The sequence below is a fragment of the Phalacrocorax aristotelis genome, chromosome 15 (assembly GCF_949628215.1).
Source record: "Phalacrocorax aristotelis chromosome 15, bGulAri2.1, whole genome shotgun sequence".
NCBI classification, from domain to species: domain Eukaryota; kingdom Metazoa; phylum Chordata; class Aves; order Suliformes; family Phalacrocoracidae; genus Phalacrocorax; species Phalacrocorax aristotelis.
The window spans coordinates 6,945,892-6,966,642 of NC_134290.1; the positions used below are offsets into that span (position 1 = coordinate 6,945,892).

Here is a 20,751-nt window from a genome sequence, read left to right on the forward strand (position 1 = left end):
ACTGGGAGAGGGACTGGCTCGCTCTGGTGTGAGAGAGTGAAAAAATACCACTAACCCTAACGTTATGATCTGCTCTGTGCACCGTGCCTTGGGAGTGCTGTGCAGCTGCTGTGGTGTTCGTGACTTCAGGACACGCATGTGTTTTCTGTGAAGAGCAGTGTCACTTTGTGTAGCTTCTCCATTTCTGTAGGCTGGAGCAGAGGGTGAGTGTGAGTGTGCATGCGTAAGTGTGTGAGCGTGAGGCTGAGAGCAGGGACCTGGGGGAGGGGAAGGTTTCAGCAAACATTTCCTTACCAAAACAGCCCTGACCTTTGCAGGGCTGAGCTGTCTGATGCAACAGGCTGAACCTTTCCAGACTCCAGCTCCAACCTGAAATGCTTCAGAGCAAAATTGATGGTCGCTGCATTGGCCCAAGTGTTTACATCCACCGCTTGCCCTGCTGGAGGATGGGGAGAAGGGTCTAAAAGCCCAAAGTGGGAGCTGCACTGTTTTTCTCACATGTAACCCAAATCAGTGTCAACTGATGCCCGCAGGCAGCGACGCTTACCTGTGAGGTCTGGGTGCTGCCCGCAGGTGGCTGTGCTCCCTTGCGCCCTTCGTTTGGGGAGCGGTGTGTGCCATGCGGGGCCAGGAAGGTAGCCAAGTTGTGCAGCCAGTGTTGGCTTGGAGGGATCGGCAGAGGTATTCATTTTGACCATAGGCAAGTCAGCTTTTCTGTGCCAGGGACTCAAACCCAGTTTATTGAAACCAAGTGGGAGTTTATTTGTTGGCACCTACGGTGTGCAGGCAGGAGCCACCGTGCTCCAGGGATCGGCGCCGAGAGGGGTCGTCGCTGCCTGGCTCTCTGGCAAACCAGCTGTTAGTTACAGAGATGCTGTTGTTTCTGTGTCCTGCAGTGAATAAAATTAAACAACTCTTTATTTCTGAATGACAGCCCAGGGACTGCACTTCTGCTCTGGCTCAGTGTGAAGTGGCTTCATCCCAGCGCCGGTCCTCTGGGGCCTGAAGCCCTCGATTCATTAGTTGTCAGGCTTGTAGGTGGATTCTGCATTAGGCCTTTAATTTAGTGTATTGCCATGGGCTGCTGACCACATGACACTGCTCAAATGTGAGCAAATCTAACGAGGATCCGGGACTGCTCTTTAATTTGGTGAGAATAACAGAGTGAGCAGGTGCCCAGAGAGTGTTAATCATTAAGGAAAACTAGCTGAAACCAGGTCAGCCAGTGCTGGTTCTCGGTACGATGTGATGGAGAGGGAACACTGGGCACTGAGGAGGCAGCGCTGCAAGCCGCGGCACCCTGTGGTACTGGCAATCCCGCTCTGCCTCCGTCGGGAAGCACCATGGCCCCAGAGAGCCGGCAGCAGCAGCGTGCCCTCTTTACTGACACCTTTTCCTCTCCCTCCAGCTGGGCGCTGCAGCTCGCAGACCCCACGGGGTGGTTGGGGTCCCAGCAGGGCTGCGCTCAGGCCCCCAGCCCAGGGCGGTGTTGCAGGCCCTGGCCATCCCCTTGCATCCTTGTTGCCCGTGGGAAGGGGAAGGTGATGCTCCCTGGCTGTGGAAGATCTGGGAGTGCCAGGCATCTGCTGTCCTTGTGGGGAGCCAGTGGCAAAGGCCAGTCCCAGCTGCCACCCACCCACACCTCGGTTTTGTGTGGAGCTGCTTGGCTCAGAGGCCCCAGAGCCACTTGCTCCTCACATTGAGCGACATCCAGTCCCCATGGTTAGGTTCGTTTCATACAATAAACAAATTCATTCTGCTCTCCTGCTGGCTGTTCCTGGATGGGTCCAACTCCCCTTGGCATGCATCATGCAGATTTATTGCGTTATATTGGAGTGGTGCCTGAGCTTGGCTGGCTTCTTTAAATCTTTTTTGGAGAGGGGTGGGCTTTGGGAGAGGGGGCACAGAAATCCTCTGTAGTAATTCCTGTTGACTGCAGTGACCAGCGAGGCAGAACTGATCAACTGCAGGCTTCCCTGCTGCTGAACTCTGCCAACAAAGTGCTTACATCTGCTTTTACACTAATGGGAACTTTATGGACTGGCGTGTCCCCCCCAGGAGCAAATTCCAACAAGGTCAGAATCCAGAAAGTTGCCACTTGACACCAGCTGTGAAGCCCTGAGCCAGCCAGAGGAGGCCAGGTTGCACTGAGGACCTTCTGGGGCAGGAGATCTAACACTATCGTGTGCAACTGATAGCCTGGAGGCTTCCCAAACGCCTCTGCTGCCGCCTCGCTTCTCGGCTGCACGGCCCCGCTCCGTCCCCGGGGCATGCTGCCGGAGGAGCGCGCAGGTAGATGCCGTGTTGAGCAAGGCTCTGAGTTGCGCTGCTCAGCAAACAGGGAGACGCCATCAAAGGCCGGCCTCCAGCGGCGTGCTGTGTTTTGGGAGACGCTGGGCCGCGTTCACCATTAGCGTGGCCTTACGAGTGCCACTCATGCGCAGCACCTAGTGCTGTGATGATGATGTGGGCACTCAATACAGATTTGGAGCCATAAGCATGGGCAGCCAAGCTGGCGTGTTGTGGCTGAGCAGAGCTGGCTGGAGGTGCAGTCAAGCCAGAGTCACAGCCTGATCCACTGGCTCCATTCGCTGCTGTGGCAGAGTCCTGCTCTGGGTCCGTGCTGCAGATAGCTCATCCCTGGCCAGGGCTCTCTGGAGCAATCCTTGCTTGCGCTCATGTTCATGTCAGTGGGGACTTTGCTCCGGGAGCAGCTGCTCAATATGGAGCAGAAACAGGTACCACGCGTGTGTGCGTCGCACCATGGGATGCATGGGAGGTTTGCCCCACGTACAATGGGTAACTGGTCATGCGTGGTGATACAGGGAATTGGCGACACAACCGTGGAAGGCATTTGGTGAAGAGCCATTGGCAGCCCTGGCTTTTGGAGGTATGGGGGCCTTATGGCACTAGAAATGTCCCTTTCTCTTGGCTCCTTGCTGTACATCACGAGCCGTGCTATCTGAAGGCAGGTGTGGACACAAACTTTCTAAACCCCTCTTTGCACATAGTGTTTGGCAGCAAGAGCTGGCTCCAGGGTGGGCACAGCAGAGCCAGCGAGCAGCCGGCTGGTTATCTCCTCTGCTGCACACAGGCAGGGCTCTGCAGGGGGCTCCTGCGGACGGCGCTTGTGTGTGCAAACAGGGCTGCCTGGTCTGAAGGCAGGCCTGCTTTGTGACTGCTCGGGCAGCGCTAGATGCCGTTACCAGCAGAGCTGAAAAGTGGTGGCTTTGTGCTTAAAAGGGAGGCTTAATGAAATGCCTGCTGTTACTTTTGTACCCCCTTTTTTTTTTTTTGCTTCCTTGACTGTATTGGCAGACTGTGCTGTTCTGTTTGCATCCCTGGAAGATCATGGTGTGGCACTGAAATGATGATGGTGAAGGCAGGCAGCAGTGCTGCTCCTGCTGCCAGGCCCGTGCCTGGGCTTGGCTGCGCAGCACTCGGCGCACGGCTGCGCTGCCCACCAGCAAGTGGGCGCCGGGTGGAGCTGGGAGGCATCGGGCACCCGCCGGCTCGGGGCGTGCTGTGCTCAGAGGAGCACAAGTGCTGTGTTGTGAGTGTGCTGGGTACCAAAATTGTGAAATGATTGCTTTGAGGGTGTGTATTTTCCTGAATTTAATGAATGACCATTCCACATTAATGTTTATTAAGGTGATTAATACTTTAATTTGTGTGGAAGAGAGTTTGCAGAAACATAACTTGCTTCTACACAAGAGTTACTGTTCATTTTTCAGGAAATATAATCAGTCCAGACAAGGCTTGCTGAATTGTGGCCTGCTTTAGCAGCCCAAGTGTGAAAGATTATGGACGGTCTCCGATTAGCTGTCTCTTTTTTAATCTAACATTGCAGAGGCCTAATTGCTTTGACTTTGACTAAAGAGAAGATGGTTTCCATAAGTGAGTCCCACAGAGCTGTGCTCTGTACAGCCACTGGCCCCGGGCATGGCAGTTGGGGTTGGGTCCCCAGCATCCCCCGTGCCAGTGTGGTTGCCCACTGTTGCACATCCCATATTGCTCTCTTGGCATGTTGGTCGAGTTTTGTGCTACATAGGGTGCTGGTGGACCCAACTTCTTGTTGCTCTTGCCTAAACAGGCCGGTATTGAAGGGGCTTCTGTGTCCTGCCCTGTGGGGCACCTGCTGATGTTCACTGTGTACCATCCATCCAGTGCAAGGTGTGGAGCCTGGGCTGCCTTTGCTGTTGAGTGCATTTGGCAGTGTATAAGATGCAGAGCATGCATGCCGTAGTGTCTCCGTATCCCTATATCTGGGCAGAATGGGCAGAGCTTTAGCCTAGGGTGTTGTTTTTGTAGTGGTAACTCCTCTTAGGTTACAAGGGTTTAATGATGAAGCCCCCTGCCTGAACGCACAGCATGGCATGCACACGGGCCTGTGTTAAACCAGGGGAGAAGGGCAGTGCGAGTCTGCTGTGAGGGATGATGGATGTGACGTGTCCTGGCACCCAGCTGGCTCCTGACGTCGTCTCCGAAGGGATGTCTTGCTCTGAAATGGCCATACCAACACCATAGCAACTCCAGTATGAACCTGGCCCACATCCGTTAGACATCTTTGCTGTTTCCTCTGCAGTGGTGGGTGAAGAGCATAATTAATTTGTAGCATTAGGAGAGGGGCGAATGCTGGTCAGGACCTGGTATCTGCCTGCACCAGGGGGACTGCACCACAGCCCAGCTCCCTTCCTGCTGTGCCAGATCTCTGCAATACAGGACCTCTGGAGCTGGCACCAAACCTTCTGGTCCTTGGAGAGTTGCCGTGACCTCACCCTGCTGAGCACCACCTGGTGTTGGGGACCCTGCCCCAGCCACCTCCGTGCCCAGGGCAGCAGAGACAGGTCCCCTCTGAAGTGGGAGTATTTCAAAGTTTGGGAAAAGGGTGTCCTTGCAGAGCTTTTACAGTGGCCTTGCACAGGCACGTTGTCCTCTGGTGGCTCAGTGAGTCTGCCCCGTGCTGCTCCCGCAGAACTCTGCCCCAGAGTCGTGCCGTAGTGCGGGGCTGCCCGGCTGCTCCAGCCACAGCAGGGCGGTGAGCAAGGCAGAAGCATCCCTCCCGAGCATGGTGCCTCTTCCCCTTCCTTCACCTAGCTTGAAGCTCTGTCTGGTTTTAGCTTTTTGGAAGAAATCCTGTGACATCCTCCGTGTCCCCTATGGCACAGGGACGGCTGGGGTGAATGTGCCTGGGTGCAATGGCGAGGGAGGACAAGGAGGCTGATGAAAGAGGCTGTGGAAGGGGATAGGGTGGGGTAGGGTGGGGTGGAGCGGGTGGGTGGGGTGTGTCTGCCCAGCACCCCCAGGGGGTTCCCTGGGGAAAGAGCCCCAAGGCATTGCTCCTGTTCCCACCGCCCAGGCACAGGGGATGCCACACTGAGCACAGTTCTGGTGCACAGAATGCTGTGCTCCGGACCCCTGGTCCCAGAAGGGGCTGAGTGGCTCCTTGCTCCTTGTTGCTGGAGACGTGATCTCCGTGTCACAGCTGGCAGGGAGGGGGCCTGGTCTCTGCCTGGTGCCGGAGGAGCTGGGTGCTTTCAGTGGCAATGACCCGGAGAGGCCAAACGCTGGCTGTGCCAGCCTGGGTCCCCGTCTCCTCCCTGCTGCCACTGAGGTTTGCTGCGACCGCTGCCTCTAAACAAATTGAAAGGCGATTTTGGAGCAGGCAGGAGTGAATGAATTCTGTTTTTCTCAAGCATTTAGTGTTGCTTTCAGTTTGCTTTGATGATGTCTTCCCACAACTAGTGTAAACAGACTGCGCAACAGGGAGCACTCACATGTGTACAAGAAGCTGCACATGAAAGACAGAGGCATCTTGAAAGCCATAATAATGCTCTGAGTGCCAGTTAAAGGATTTGTCACTAAGAGCACTTTACAGATAGAAAGAACTTATTAACTAGTGTGACTAACAGCTTGCAAGGTTTAATTGATGTGTGTTTGTTGTCCTTTTGTATCTCTCCCCCTTGTCTTCCTCTTGGCACCAATTCCAGCAGTTGCTGGTGTGAGAGCAGCAGTCTCTAAGCTGCCTGAATAGGTACCAGGAATAAAAGCAAGGCCAAGCCCTGCCCTGAGTGCTCCTGATCCTGGGCAGTGGTCAGGGCTGCAGCAGCCTCAGGAGCTTGTCCCTGCCGTCCAGTTCCCCCCTTAGGAACTGAGGCTGGGCTTATTTTCTTGCTCTGGGTTCTGTTATTCCTCACTAAGTGACGCTAAGTTTTTGAAGATAAAGCTTTTCAATGCATGAATAGTATGGATAATTAATGTTTCTGCCAGACAGACTACTCATTGCAAGATTGATTGACTATTAAGGTCATAACGTAGGAGCCACCCACACGAAACAAACAGGCTAATGTTAGACTTCAGCTTAAGCCGAGAGTTGGTCAGCTGTCCATGGTCACAGTGGGGGCTTCCAGTCATCTGTCAACAAGTGATTGATTGATGTGGACACCTTCCAATCTTATTCTGATTATTCTCAGCAGCTTGCCTGGTGGCCATTTTTCAGGAGTTGGCAGCACTCAGACCTCCAAGACTCAATGCGATGACTGCATGGGGGTTAACCCTTTCCTTTGATCTGAAACGTCTTTGTTATGGGCAACAACTGCAGCGCACGAGCTAAGGATTGTGTTTGTGAGCCCAAATTACGGAATACACTGGGAGACTCCCAGAGATCACGTGCAGGAGCGATGCTTTGACTTCAGACATTTCTAATTGACTTGGCCCGAGTAAAGCTGTGAGCGGGAATCTGCAGAGAATCCATCTGGAGCAGAGTAGATACAGCTTTCAAACCGAGCTTCTTTATCACACTGTCTTTTGTGGGCAGTTCAAAATGTGCCACAGAGTAAACTGTGCATCAAAGCCCCAAAAGCAGAAAGGCAAGTTCTAATAACTCGGGTAGGAGAGAGTTTGGTATTCAGAGGGCAAAAAAAAAAAGAATTCAGATGTACTTGTTCTGGTGTGAGAGATGATGAGTTAAAGAGGGCTCTGCTGTTCTTAAGGATAGCTCCTGGTTCAGCACTTTGAATTCACTAGGAGAAATTTGTTGCCTGGTTGCTTTCTGTATGTGCACATGAAGATGACTTAAATATATCTCTCTGTAGTATTTTATGTATGTTATACTTGGTGTGTGCCCACACAAATGCCAACGGGAAAGCGAAATTGTAATTATGTATGCTATATAGTGTACATTTACAGTATATAAACATGTTCTCGAGTTCTTTTGATTGCAGGCACGTGCAGCAGATTTCCATTTTCTTGCACGTTTTTCAGCAGTTTCAGTTTGACTGTTTAGGAGGGCCCTGACGCCTGGCTTGCTCACCTTCCTGTGCAGTTTCCATCCATGGTTTTAGCATTCCTAATGTTCCCTAAAAAGCCTGCCATGGGGAAATGTCAAGAGCCCTTTCTCCTCCAAGAGTTAGATCTTTATGTAACTCAAGTGTATCATTGCATTTTTATGGTGCAATCCAAGTGCTGTAACGTAGCAGAGCTGGCACAGAGCTGTTGTGCATGAGATTGCGACAGGAGAGCTGAGCTAAACTGCTCTGGGTCCTGGTGTGTTGGCATGCGTGCCGTAGGACACCAGCACAGTCTGGAGGCCCTTCATGGGCCTGGAGCAATGGGCTGCAGTCTGATATTTTTCCCATGGAAGATGCTGCATCAGGCTCCTATTCATGACCCCTTAACGTCAGCCTTTCTCCTGACCGAGCAGGGACTGGGTCTGAAGCCAAATGGAGCTGCTGGGAGCTGGGCTTCCGTGACCACGGCCGAGTTTTGCTAATCCCATCTGCTCTCCCTCCCTTGCAGGTGGTGATTCGTCCCAGAACCAGGCGGACACCCACTCGGACAGTGTCCCCATGCAGCACTGTGCCGGCCTTGTTGCTGACTGTCTCCTGGACTCCAAGGACCATTTTCCACTGCATGGCTGGGCAGCTTCCCACTCGGAGCTGCTGCACTGGGCAGGCTCCCTGGCAGCGGCACTGACCTGCACCTAAGTGAGCACCGTGACCAACATCTGGTAGATCCGGTAGGCTCCCAGCGGGAGGCAGGATGGACACGAGTTTCAGCCAGCCTTTGCCGACAGGCAGGTGCACCATGGTCATGCTGGTGGAGAGAGTTAGGTGGGGTGTATATAGGTTTGCGGGGGTATGCTGGGGGCTGATACCACTTTGGGAGTGCTAACTTAATTGCATGAATGCCACCAGCCAGCTGCTTTCACAGAGACTGCCTCCCAAAGGTGTTTTCTGGAGTGACAGTGCGAAGCATAGGACTTGGACCTGGATGGAGATGCTGACCAGCCCTCCTGTGGGAAGGGCCTTTTCCTCAACCACAAAGGGGATGCAGCTGGGGCAGCAGCAGCAAAGTCTCACTAGGCACTGCTCCGCCTTCTGTTCAGCTTCCAGGGTGGTAATGGGCTGGGGTCTATGATAGACACCTGCCCAAGCAAGGACCAGCGTGTAGGTGCTGCAAATCCATCCCTGTGCAACTCCCCTGAGAAAAGCTGGGCAGGGGCTTCTCTGCAGCCCTGCATCAACCCCTTTGCCAGAGAGAGCAGGGCTGCAGTAGGGAGGGAACGGAGTGACCCGTGCTTCTGTAAACTGAAACAGGGGACTGAAATGCCACGTGCCCTCCACAGAATTTTTTCCAGGACAGAGCAGAGCCACGTGCAGGCCTTCAGCCTCTCATCCAGGGCTCCAAGGCCTGTTGGTCTGAGTGCATGAAAGAGCAAGATTTGTCTCCAGGGGTTTTTGCAACAGCACCACAGCCTTCCCCTCTCCTCCTCACGCACCCCACGCTCGCTCATGCTTGTGTGTTTAGTTCCTGCTTGGCCGGACAGGTGAGCCCTTGTGGACCAGGGGAAGACCTCTGATAGTAAGAAAAAGAGTCCACAAAAAGCAAGTGGGTTAGTTTGTCCATGGAGTTGTATCATGCGTTGCTTTTCTTCCCTCAGGAGTCCTTCCCTCCTGGGCCTTGGCCAAGGGGCACCATCACTGGATGCAGCACAAGGTCTTGGGCATTTTCAGTAAAAACTCTCTGCCACCATTGGTCATAACATCTGTGGGATGCAAAGTGCTCTGGGATTACCTCAAATGCAGTGGAAGTGCAGAAGCTGATGTATCTGTTCCCACGACAGACTGCTCTTTGAGCTTTTGTTGAGCAGAAAGTGGCTTGTTTGGGCATAGTCATGCCATGGAGCAGTGGTAGGGCTGGGAGAACCCAGCCTAGGTCCTTCATCCCTAGCAGCCTGTGTCCTCTGGATGCTGAGCATCAGCCAAGGAGGGGCGCTGCTGAGTGCTTTTCTGCTGACTGCAGGCGGTGAAGAATTGAAAGGCACCAGCACTGCTTGCTGACAGCTCCAGCTCAACGCGGTGCGTGGGATTTCCCTGAAGCAACCCCAGACGATGGATCCAGAGCAGTGCTGGTGGCACTAACCCCAAGACATGTGGAGCAAACCGTCAGTGTGCTCTGGGGAGGGTGTACCAGGGTATCTCCTGCAACTTGTTACATAGAAGAGAGAGATACCATATAGTTATTTCTCCCTGTCCGATCTCTAACATGCCACTGCAGTAATTGAGATGGTTTTGTGTATTAGAGAGTCATTCTGATAGGGATGCACTCAAGACTTGAGCCTCTAGGCTTCCCATATATCTAACAAAGAGTTTAAATGGCCATGGGAAACAAAATGGTCACCTGGCATAACAGAAACCCTGTGGCTGTGCTGGTTTCCTTCCTGCCATGGCTGTTGCACTGTTGCTCTGCTGTGCCCAGCTTGTCCCCAGCTCCAGGTTGCCACCTTGCTCCCCATCCTCTGCTGTCCGGGTCCCGGCAGCGTGTGGCCCCAGGGCCTTTGGCTGAGCTGGCAGAGTTGGTCAATGTGGGTTCTGTGGCAGCAGGGTGGCCTTGGTGCCCCTCTTGTGATACCCCGCTTGCTGTTCCTTGTGTCCCATGTCCCCTGTGGGTTGGCCATCTCACCTAGGCTGCCTGCGCTGAGCACAGAGCTGCCTTAGCTCCTGGAGCCCAGCCCTGGTCCCTCCTGCCTGGTGCAGTGCAATGTCTGGACACCCACCAGGCAGGATCTCCTCTGTGCTGAGCAACGGATGCAACAGCCTGAGAGCTGGCAGCCTTGCTAGTGTGGACGAGGGCCGGGAGTGAGGGCGACCTGGCGGTGCTTGCCTTCTCCACCATGCTTGCCTTCTCCACCAGAGGCCACAAGCCTTGGTGTTCCCGTGGTGTGAGCCCAGCCAGCGTGGCCTCGGGGCTCCTCCTGAGGCAGCGTGGGTATAATAACACTGATGAAAAGCTGATTAATCCTTGTAAGTGAGCCGCAATAGCTTCCCTCTAGAACTGAAGAGATTACCACTGATTTGTCATCCTGATTGTTTCAAAGAGGTGCAATTAGTTGCTCTAATTTAGCTTCACTTCTCACTGAGTGGCGTGACAACTGAGATGTAATCAGTAGATCTGCATGCAATGGCAGCCACTGATGGGTGCAGCTGCGCCTGCCACCATTTCGTGTGCAGAGGGTGGCCGCCAAAATGGTGGAGCATCGTGTGCTTGTGTTTGAGGGCTGAGCCCCCTCGGGGCTGCGCGGCAGCGGAGCAGGCCTGGCTCATGGTGCCGACCTGTGCAGCAGGCAGATTATTCTTGCAGCCCGCTGAGGGAGGTGGTGGAGGAATGCTGCAGGAATAGCAACCTGCTCCAAGCATGCTGATGCAGCCAGGGCATGGTGGGGTCCTGTGCCAGGCCTGAATGGGGCTCTTGCAGGCGCTGGTTGTTCAAGAGGCTCTTGGGAAGACACAGCAAGAGAAGCGAGTGCTAGCCTGATACCCCCACAGGGGTGATAGGTTGCATTGGATGTAGGGATGACATTAGTTTTATTTAAAAAAAAAAATGGTGGAAGGAAATCTTGTTTTTCTTCCTCTGCCTCCCCCAGCAGGTGCAATAAAATCAATACCTCTTTTTTGCCAGGTGCAATAAAATCAATACCAGGTACAGGAGACAGGTGGGTATTTTGCTTGAGGCTTCCCCCTTTCTGAGAACTGTCTTTCCTTTGGAAAAGGTGCAAAGCTATGGAAAATTAAGAGCTTGTGGTGCATCCCTCCTCAGCAGGAGCAGCCCCCCAGCTCACTGCTCTGGGTCAGCAGCCAACCTCCCTCTGGGCAGAGAGGAGGGAACACATGGTATTTCAAAATGTGTCCATTTTCAGTGAAACAAATCACATAAAAATTCAATTCAAAATGAACAAAATAAAAATGCTTTAAAAACAAAACTTGCCTGTGGCTATTTCTTGGTTGAAGCTGTCTCTTTCTTTTTTTTTTTTTTTTTTCTTTTTTTTTCCCCCCCCAGGAAGGCATTTTGTTTTTGGAGCTAGCTGGCCACGCTTGCCTGGGAGGGTCTTTTTGGGGTGGCTCAAAGCAGGTCTGCACACTGGCCACCGGCAACCTGTGCCCCTCGGCCCCCGGCCAAGCGCTGTGCAGCTGCTCGGCTCATGTTCCCCAGCCACGGCATGGCCCAGCATGGTGCTCCCTGTGTCACTGCAAGGTCATGCTTGTCCCCGGCTGCGCGGCTCCCGGCCACTCCGACTCGGCCATCAGCTGTCGTCCCTCGCCGGGCTGGCAGCCCTGGCACCCCATGGTGGCCAGGGGACCCTGCACCAGCCGGGGGACCCTGCGCGTCAGACGCTAGTTCAGCTCGGGGGCCACGCTCTGCACGCTGCCCTGCCACCGGCCCTATGGCTGAGCCTGGGCTGGGGGGGCCGAGGTGGAGCTGAACCGGCCCCTCCGTTGCTCAGGCCTTCCTGGGGCAGCTCGGCTCTGCTCCCCCCGAGCATGCAGCAACACCCTCGGGGCAGCGCTGTGCCTGGGCCAGGGGCTCAGCCGCGGTGCAGGGGGAAAAGCCAGGCTGGTGTGCGGCCCCTTGGAAGGCTTTCCACTGCTGGCTGTCAGTCGGTTGTTCACCGTGCCCTCAGCCCCTGCTTGGTGCCGTGACGAGCGTCTCCTGCCCGGGGCAGATGCGTGCAGCGAGCGCATGTAGCACGCAGGAGCCACATGGTTAGCTCAGTGTGACAGCCCATGCATGGCGTAGGGCACAGTGCCACTTCGGTGCCAGAGAGTGTCCGAAACCCCGAGGTGGAGGTGAGCCCACCCAGAGTGAACCGGTCCTGCTGACTGTGCCCCCATCCCGTGTTTCCTCGACCTTGAGAGTGTGCAGCGAGTGTGCAGCGAATGCAGCTCAGCGCTTCCCGGCAGCAGCTCTCCCCCAGCGTGCTGGGACGGCCGGCTCACTACCGCACCCACCGCGCCGGTGTCAGTTGATCCAAAGGGCAGCCGGGGTCTCGGTGGTGCCAGGTGGGCCGGGCTGGACAAGTGCCATCGGGTGGGACACGTTCCCCTTGCCTTTCCTGGCTCGGGTCAAGGTTGGCCTCCATGAATTGGCTGAGGGACCGTCTGGCAAAAGGAGCACCAGCAGGACATTTTCAAGTGCTCCTGCTCCTCTCAGCTAAATATAAGCCCCAGTAGGAAGCCTACCTCTTGCTAGTTTTATGTTTCTTGCCTCTGCCTCTGTGCTTCCTAAACCTGGCAGTAGGCCCAGCTGTCTCCAAGTCGAAGATGAAAATACCCTTGCAAATCCCACTCATAAAAATACCTGCTGTATTCCCAAAACATGCCTGAGATAGCTTCCAGAGAGGATGGGGAGCTAAAATAAGATGCATGAGCTCAGAGCCCCATTTTCCACTGGCCCCACGATTCCTGCCACTGCAGCGCACCGTGCTATGGACTGAAATGGAAGTGCTGCAGCGCGGGGTGCCTGTTAGCTGGGAACAGGACAAGCTGCAGCTCTCCTCAGAGCAGAAGCTGCTGCAAACCTCATGTGCATGAGCAAAACCTCTCGCTCCGTGCTTACCAGATGGTTTGCACAACCTGAACTACTGTCCTGACCAGCAGCATCAGCCTCAGTAGAGGAAACCTGTGTCTGAGCTCAGGGTACAGGGCTGTGGGGTAGTGGTTGGTCTCCAAACTTAAGGCAAATGGAACACCCTGAGAATGGCAGCAGGAGGCTGCTCTGCCCTGGGAGGCCCACGTGGTTAGGCTGTGCTGGCAGTGCCACCGCCCTCAGGATGGGGATGCAGGTGCTCTGCTGCAGACCTCAAAAATTCCCATGTCACTCCTTGGCAGGCCTTCAGCAGCAGGGACTAAAGGGAAGACACAAATCTCTTGTACCTGCTGAAAGGCACAAGCCTGCAATGCAGGCACAGCAGCCGGGTACCAGGGGGGAGTGTGAGCCAACGCTCTCCCTCCACCTGCCAGGCGGCCCCTAGGTGAAAGGACAAGGTCTTGGAGAGGTGGCACAAGCTGCCAGCACAGCAACCCACGCCCAACAGGGGCACAGTTTGTGGAACAGGGTGTCAGGCTACCTGGGAACCTAAATCTCAGCCTTGTCCTCTTCTAAAAAGCTCTGCTACGTTCTGTGAGTGTATCCCAGATCTTTTTGTGCTCACACTTCTTTTTTGTTTTTAACAACCCACTGCTTCTATTTTGACGCCAAAACATTTCCTGGATCAGACACAGATGTCCCCACAGTCACGTCCTGCCATTGTCTTTGCTCGGCTACTCCAAACTGCCCACAGAGGCAGAGGCAGACGCGCCCGCTGGCTTTCCCCCTACCAGTAGGCAGGGTTGTGGTGATTGTGAGCTCTCGGTGGGGAGAGTGCCTGCCCGGAGCAGGGTCTGGGGGCCAGGAGCAGAGCCACTGGCTGCTCCACGTGCCCAGGCTCGGGCTGGGGCCGGGGCAGTCACAGGGGCACAAAACCCTCCGTGGCCGTCAAAAGATGTGCTGCTGCACCTCTGTGGTGCGCGCCCCTGAATGCAGCCATCTACTGGGCTCCCTGAAAAACTGGTTGAGGTGTTCTTTTGCTCTTAAGGCTTTTTGGGGCTGCTCTGCACCGCGGTGGTGACCAGGTGGCATGGGGCAGCACGCGGGTTGTGCAGCCCAACACCTGTGTGATAACGATTGCTGGGCACTTTCATGGATGCTCTGAGCTGAGCATTATTTGGCAGGGCAAAAGCTGTCCCCTGTCTTTGGGCAATTACTTCTTGAATCTCATTTAACACTGGGCTGGATGGCAATATTCAAAGTTAACCATTCCACTTGCATTGCCTTATATGTCAGCAAGTGCTACTTAATGATCTGTGAATGGAGGGAATGCTGGGAATGGGATGGACCGCGTGTGAAATATCTATCCGGAGTCTATAAATAATGCAGCCTCTTTATGCTTTGCACAGTTCGGAGCTTCATGGGAGGAGCATCTCCCTGCTATGACTGTGAGAGCCTGTAAGAGATTTGGGAATGAAACAAAGGCGATGAAATGCAAAGAGAGGGGCCATTCAGTTTCTGTAATATCCTTCAAATGTGCCTCAGTCACTTATGGCCAGCTCCTTGGCAGCTGCGCTGCCACCGGCGCCCCACAGGCTGTGCCCACATGCACCAGGACATGGCCCCTGACACTGACCCTGCACTAAATGACCATAAAAACATCTGCAGGAGCGGGGCCCTGTCTGTGTCAGCCCTGGCTTGTGAGCTCTCCCGCTGGCGGCTGCAGTGAGCGCTCCCTGACCTCGGCTGCTTCTGTGGTGGTGGATTTCTGGCTCGCTCCCTTTTCCTGCTAAGGAAAAGACCTGGCAGTGGGGAAATAAAGGCGGATTTCTGTTAGAGCGGCTTTCTGTCTGGTAGGTTTCCTAGGGCAATGTCTGGGTTTCCCCGCATGTTTGGAAGCCACCAGTTTTTGTTGGAAATGCCAAGCGGAGGCAGGTTGCATCAGCATTGCCACAGCGTGGGTGTTCAGCAGCCTTTGCTGGACACCCTGAGGTTGTTTTCCCCAAGACACGCTAACAGCCAAGGCAAACCATAGCCATCGTGTGCAGACATGCAGGCAAACGGTCCCTTTCCCTGGTGCTCATGCTGGCTGTTTTTTACCTGCCAGTAAAAGGCAGCCTGTCCCTGCCGGGCCGGCGCCGCTCCCAGGCACCGGTGCCATGGCTGGCGCAGGGTGGCTTCCTGGGCACAGAGGGTCTGCCCTGCCTGGGCAGGGAAGGGTTGCATGAATTTGATTAATTACAGGATGTGTTTCTGTCATAAACAAATATTCTGTCATTGCTCTGCATCTCTTCTGAAATTTACTGTACGTGGCATTTGCGATGACATCTGTATAATTAATAACTGCAAAGCAGGACTGAGCTGGTGTTGCACCAGCACGGCGATGATTAGGAGAAGCAGAGCCCGTCTCTGGTGTGGCACCGGTGTTATCTGCCACGGAGCAGGTGGAGCAGCCCCAGCGTGGGGGCTTGCTGCCGGGGCCATGCCTGGCTTTTATTTTTAACACCCTGCTCCCAGGCGGTGACAAGCCTTCGCTAAGTGAGGTAATAGCCAATTGATTTTGTTCCGTTTTGCAGTGGGCAGTAATAAATCACACGGCTTGTCAGGGGGTGTTTCATGTTTTCAGTGAGAGTGTGCCAGCAATTAACCATCAGAAGGCTCTTGTGGCTCTGCTCTTGAAGACGTGGCTGCGGCCTGAAACTCAGGAATGCGGGGCCCTCCACCACCAAAACAGAGCAGCTCTGGCAGAGATTAACAGGGAGGTTTTATTTCCAGGCTCCGATGTGGACAGAGCCAGAATTGATTGATGAGCAGGAGGAGCAGCCGCCCCATTCAGGGGCACGGCCGCCTGTGAGGAGACACGGGAAGGGTGGAGCTGAGGGACATCCCCATTCCCACCCCCATCTCTGTCCATGTCCCCATCCTCACCATTCCTAGCCCTGTGCCAACTGTGCCCCGTCCCCACCAGGACCAGGGGACCCGCCAATGCAGGGCCAGTTGAGGCGCGTGACCCAGGAAGGGCAGCCGTCAGGCCGCCGGCTCTGCAGCCACATTGGCATCGTGTGATGTGGACAGGGCATGATGGAGCTGCCCAGCACATTCTTGTCCTGCCATAGCCATTGCCGAACGCTGCCATCCCAGTCTGCCCGTGCCCGGCTCGGGGCATGCAGGTCTGCTGCAGCGGGGCGCAAGGAGGCAAGTGGCGGTTGCACTTCCCCCTCGACTTGTGAAGCGAGATGCAGAGTGTCGTGCCCATGCTGTGCAGGCTTCGTGGCATGGCTCGGTGCCCCTCATGCCCTGCCCCAGCAGGTGCCACCAGTGCTGGGTCCCTGCAGCCCTTTGCCAGGCTGTTGGGGTTCAGCTGGGCTGAGGCATGCACGGGTGGCAGGCAGTCGGGTCAGCCAGGTCTCTGCAGCCTGCTCCTTCTCCTCTGGGCTCCTGCTTGATGATTCCCAGATGGTAATCTCTCTGCTTTTATTTCCCAGTAACCTTTGTTACTCTGGGAAGGCAGAGCGCAGAGTCAGAGATAGAGGCTGGGGTGAGGGACATGGCGGGGAGGGTCGGGACCCCAGGGAATAATACTGGTTTCAAAGCAAGGCCTTTCACAGACCTCATTTGCATTTGGAAATAAGGAGTGACTGCTTTGCATTCAGAGCTGGAGGCCGCTGGTCCCAGGGGAGAACAATCGGGAGCAAGTGGTCAATTGATCCCTGATCAGAATAAGGAAATTATCTTTGGGGTTACTGCTCTTCTGCTTTGTGTCCTGGGGGCTCCAGTGACAAAAGGCCTTTCTGCTGCAGGCTGCCTGGCTGCCCACCATAGCTGGGGTTCGGCTGTAACTTTCCTTCTCACTGGAGCGCTGCAAATAAAACGTCCAGAAGCACAGAAGAAGGGGGGGTGGGCGCAGACAAGCACCCAGAGCCGCCGTGTCGCTCCCAGTTAGATCAGAGCAGAGCTGCCACGCAGCAGAGCTGCCTCCTCCCAGGGCCACGCTTTCCGCCACTTCCCAGGACGCTGCTGGAAATGACAAGCTACAGCTCCAGTGTCTGTCTTAGGGAAACTAATAAACAACAAGGCAGAGAGGCTCTGAAGCGGGTGAGAGGAGGTGCCCGTGGTCTCCTGCTGCTGCTTAATGGCGGCATTAGGTGAGCTCTGTTCCGCACCCGGGGCAGGACCGGGAGCGGGGCCATGTCCTGCCCACCTGAAAGGACAGACCTTCTCTTTTCCCTGCAGTTTGCACAGAAAAGGGTCTCTCTGTGAGACTGTGCGACTGTGCCGGCAGCTCAAGGCTCGCACAGTGGCTCAGTGCTGGCCGTTGGGCCCACAGGTCTGCGTCCCACACGGGGACCGGAGCAAGCCAGGCAGGCAGCGAGGGGGGCTGCGGCTCGTTGGGGATGGGCGACGGCTCTGCTGATTCTTGACGCTGGGAACTGAGAGCCGAGCGGCTTTTGCCACTTCAAAGTCTGAATAAAGCAGTAAGTTTTCAAAGGCTGTTGCTTAGCTCACCTTGATCTCTTCTGCTGTCCCACTGGGTACTGCCACTCTCTGGGCGTTCTCCAGACGCTCATTATGTGCAATTACTTTTATCGTAAGGGGCTTGAGATATAAAAAATAGGTTAATATCTTCTTTTGTTATTACAACTTTGCTTTTTCTGAATCAACCACAACAGTGATTTTAAAGGAAGAAAATTAATTATTGGAGGTTTTGTTCCCTAACTTACATGGCTGTCTGCGGTGTACTCTCATACTCTTGTGATTTCATGCTGAAATCCTTACTTGTCAGTGTAGGAAGATGATCTGCAGAGTGGCATCACCACAGTGCAGGGTCTCTGCCCATCTCCTGCAGTGGGTTTGCCGTAAGGGCTGTGTGGGTGGAGAGCATTTCCCACCTTGTGGTTCACCTTTGTGCTGGTGTGAATTAGAAATAATTTTTCTATGGACAAAGGGACCAACATGTGTGAGCATGTGCGTGCATGTGTGTGCTTATGTGTGTCTAATATACCTGGAGAAGAGCCTTGGGAAGGCTCCTGAGTGGCAGGAAGGGCTGTGCCACCTGCATCTTCCTCCCTAGAACCTGATTGCCCAGTAAGACCAATTTCCCCATCGGCACCAGTTGCTACAACGCTGCAACTCTGCTGGAGGTGCTGGTGCTGGCACCGAGGCACCGGCATCCCGCAGCGTGAGCTCAGGCATGTCTAGGAAAGGGGCTGAATATTTTCATGGAAATGCAGCTGAAATTTCATGGGTTTGTTATGGGTTAAAATTCCAGATTTGGCATTTTTGTCATGGAGCTTTGGCCAGCAAAAGCCGTGGAGAAATCCCAGCAAGCACATACTGGGTATCACGCTGTGCCTGCTGCTGCCCAAGTTGGGCTTGTCTTATGAGCGCAGGAGAGCTCATCCAACTTCTTTGGGGTCATCCCATTAGAAACAGGCTCCTAACACTTACCATGAAGTGTAAGTGCAGTGCAACTGCCCCCTAGGGTGAGCACTGGCAGCCTCGCACAGCCTGGCGAGCAGGACCCGTCCCATCACTGCCATGCAGTGAATCACACATGGACAGAAGGACAGTTGTTTTAAACCTCCTCCATGGGAGGCAGTGAATGGACAGGAAAGGCAGCCCTTCCTCCCCCCAGGCCCCTAACATTTTTGTGATTTCATGGGAACTTGTAGGAAAAGAGTACGTGTTTCCCGCAGCTCCAGGAAGAGGAGCACGGTTCACAGGGTTTGACGAGAGAGCAGGATTTCATGGGCCCCTGGGCGTGCAATGAGCCGGGTTCTGCTCCTGCTCCTGGAGAGGTACCTGCCTGCACAGGGGGAAATGTGGCTCATTACAAAGATGCTAAAGAGCAGCAGATGCTCCACATGTCGCTGTGAGGTTGAAGAAGTCCTATTAGAGCCATGCCGGAGCAATGACGTCTGGGGGAGCCAGACCTGCAGCTGACTGCCCATGCAGTGGTGCCAGCAGCAACGAGAGGAGCGAGCCAGAGGAAACCTCTAGAGCACGCTTGTACTCAGAGCCGGAGCACGCTGAACGTCCTTACTGCACGCTGCGGGGCCAGCAGAGCTGACCCGAGTGAGGGGCTGTGCTGCCTGGGGCTGAGGGCTCATGTGCCAGCCAGCCCCCATGTCTCTGTACGGCTGCAGGATGAGAAAAAAAATGAAAAAGAAAAGATGAAGTTGTTTTGATGGCTGGCATTACTAGACATTGAGACAGTGTTACAGAGCCTGATTATATGTCTCTGTTACACCTTCTGTGGGCTTTTTTCATCTGCACCCCAATTCAATTTTATTTTTTTCATCCCTGCTTTTATTTTCTAGCATCCCAAGTGACTTCTTTGTTACGTGATTAATATGCATTGTGAACTTACTGCCTGGAGTTTTACGCGTTGCTGGGAGATTCATGGGAGCCAGAGGCAGGTGATGCTTTATCTCTGACTCCAGCAGCCCTTTCTTTTGCAGACTTCGGGGTGGAAAAAATTCTGTCTCCACTTGGACTCTATTTATTGCCACAGTGTGAGACTGATTAGGGGTGACACAGCTCACACGAGTCCAGGTAATGCCTCATACGGTAGCAAGTGACCCAGAAACATCCTGGAAAAGTGCAGCCAAGGAAATAGCCCCTTGGAGTAAGTCAGGGTGTTTGCAGGCGTTAGCTGTCTCTTGAGTCTCCGTGCCCGCTGTGATTGGGGAGAGGAGGATTGCTTCCCCAGCAGTTTGGTCTTAGGCAACATCAGAGACTGCAAAGACTCGTCATGGGCAGCCTTGTGGAGCAGATCTGCTGAAAAGTCTAAAATATTTTCTTATATCTGCAAGAAGCTGGCATTTTTGTTTAGTTGTTTCACGAATATCTGAATGATGGTGCTGTAAAACAGCCCTGGGTTTTTCTTTGCCTCAGCAGCAGCGCTCCTTCCTGCAGTATAAATTGTCAATAAAAGTTAAAGCTGGTGGTAGAGGAGACAGGGAGCACGGTGGCACGTGGCGGGGGCTTGCATGCGCTGCCTTCCCAGCACACTGAGCTCATTAAACCGCACCACTGCGATAACACTTGCTTTAATATACATCCTCACAGTGTGCAGGAGATTGTAGACAAGGAGCCAATTCAGGAGCAGGAGGTATCTGCAAACACGCGCTGCTGCTTGGAGGCTCCATGAGTCCAATTCTGCCAGCAGAAAGAGGAAACTGCAGTGCTTGGCCCCTGCTTCCTATTTCTATCAGAAAGGTGCTTTTTCCCTCCTTGAAGTAAACTTGTCGATTAGTTGTCTGTGGAAAGCTCTCCTTACATTTTACACCCCATCAGCAGGCCCAGCAGACCGGTTTGTGTTGTATTAACAACTAGTCGTGGGTGAAAGTTTGTCATTGTCAACACATCCATCCGTGTCAGCACTCAAACAGCAGACGCTCCTACAGCTGGTAATGCACATAAAAAGGGCATTTCGTACTGGTTAAAGAAAGCTCACGGTTCTCGGACAGAGTTTAAAGCAGAGTCATTTATAAAAGGCAAAGATAAAAAACCATCTCGGGTGCCTGGTCGCCGCTTTCCTAAGGGATGTGCTGTCGCCACTGAGGCTGGGGCTGTGCAGTGCCGCATCCAGCCCTTGGACCTGCGCTGGCTGAGCAGTGACTTCCATGACTGGGGGCTGGCATTGAGGTCATAGCGCTGGGAGGAGGGAGTGCAGCTGCCTCTGCCACTGCTCAGGCTGAGGAATGTAACCGTGGTCATTACTGTACCTCTTCATGAAGTTGTTTCCGCAAGCACCCTCGGTGAGGGTGATGGGGTGGGAGGTTCCCCGCTTGTTTTGGGTGCAGGACCCTGAAGCTGGCTTTCCACAAACATCTTCACCACAGCCCTGCTGCCAGCCACCCGCTGATGGGGAGCAGAGTGGGA

General features: G+C 54.3%; 1 protein-coding gene across 2 annotated transcripts in view; it reads left to right on the forward strand.

Annotated features, from left to right (window-relative positions):
• MN1 (MN1 proto-oncogene, transcriptional regulator) overlaps positions 1-11,250 on the forward strand; it is a 114,637-nt gene extending 103,387 nt beyond the window's left edge. The window contains exons 2-3 of one of the 2 annotated variants that reach the window (XM_075110413.1): positions 7,798-8,017; positions 8,942-11,250. In XM_075110413.1, the coding sequence (XP_074966514.1) occupies positions 7,798-7,985 (188 nt within the window). In that variant the 3' untranslated portion in view covers positions 7,986-8,017; positions 8,942-11,250. The remainder of the gene's footprint in view (positions 1-7,797; positions 8,018-8,941) is intronic. The other variant, XM_075110414.1, reaches the window with a different exon arrangement.
• The last annotated feature ends 9,501 nt before the right edge of the window (positions 11,251-20,751 follow it).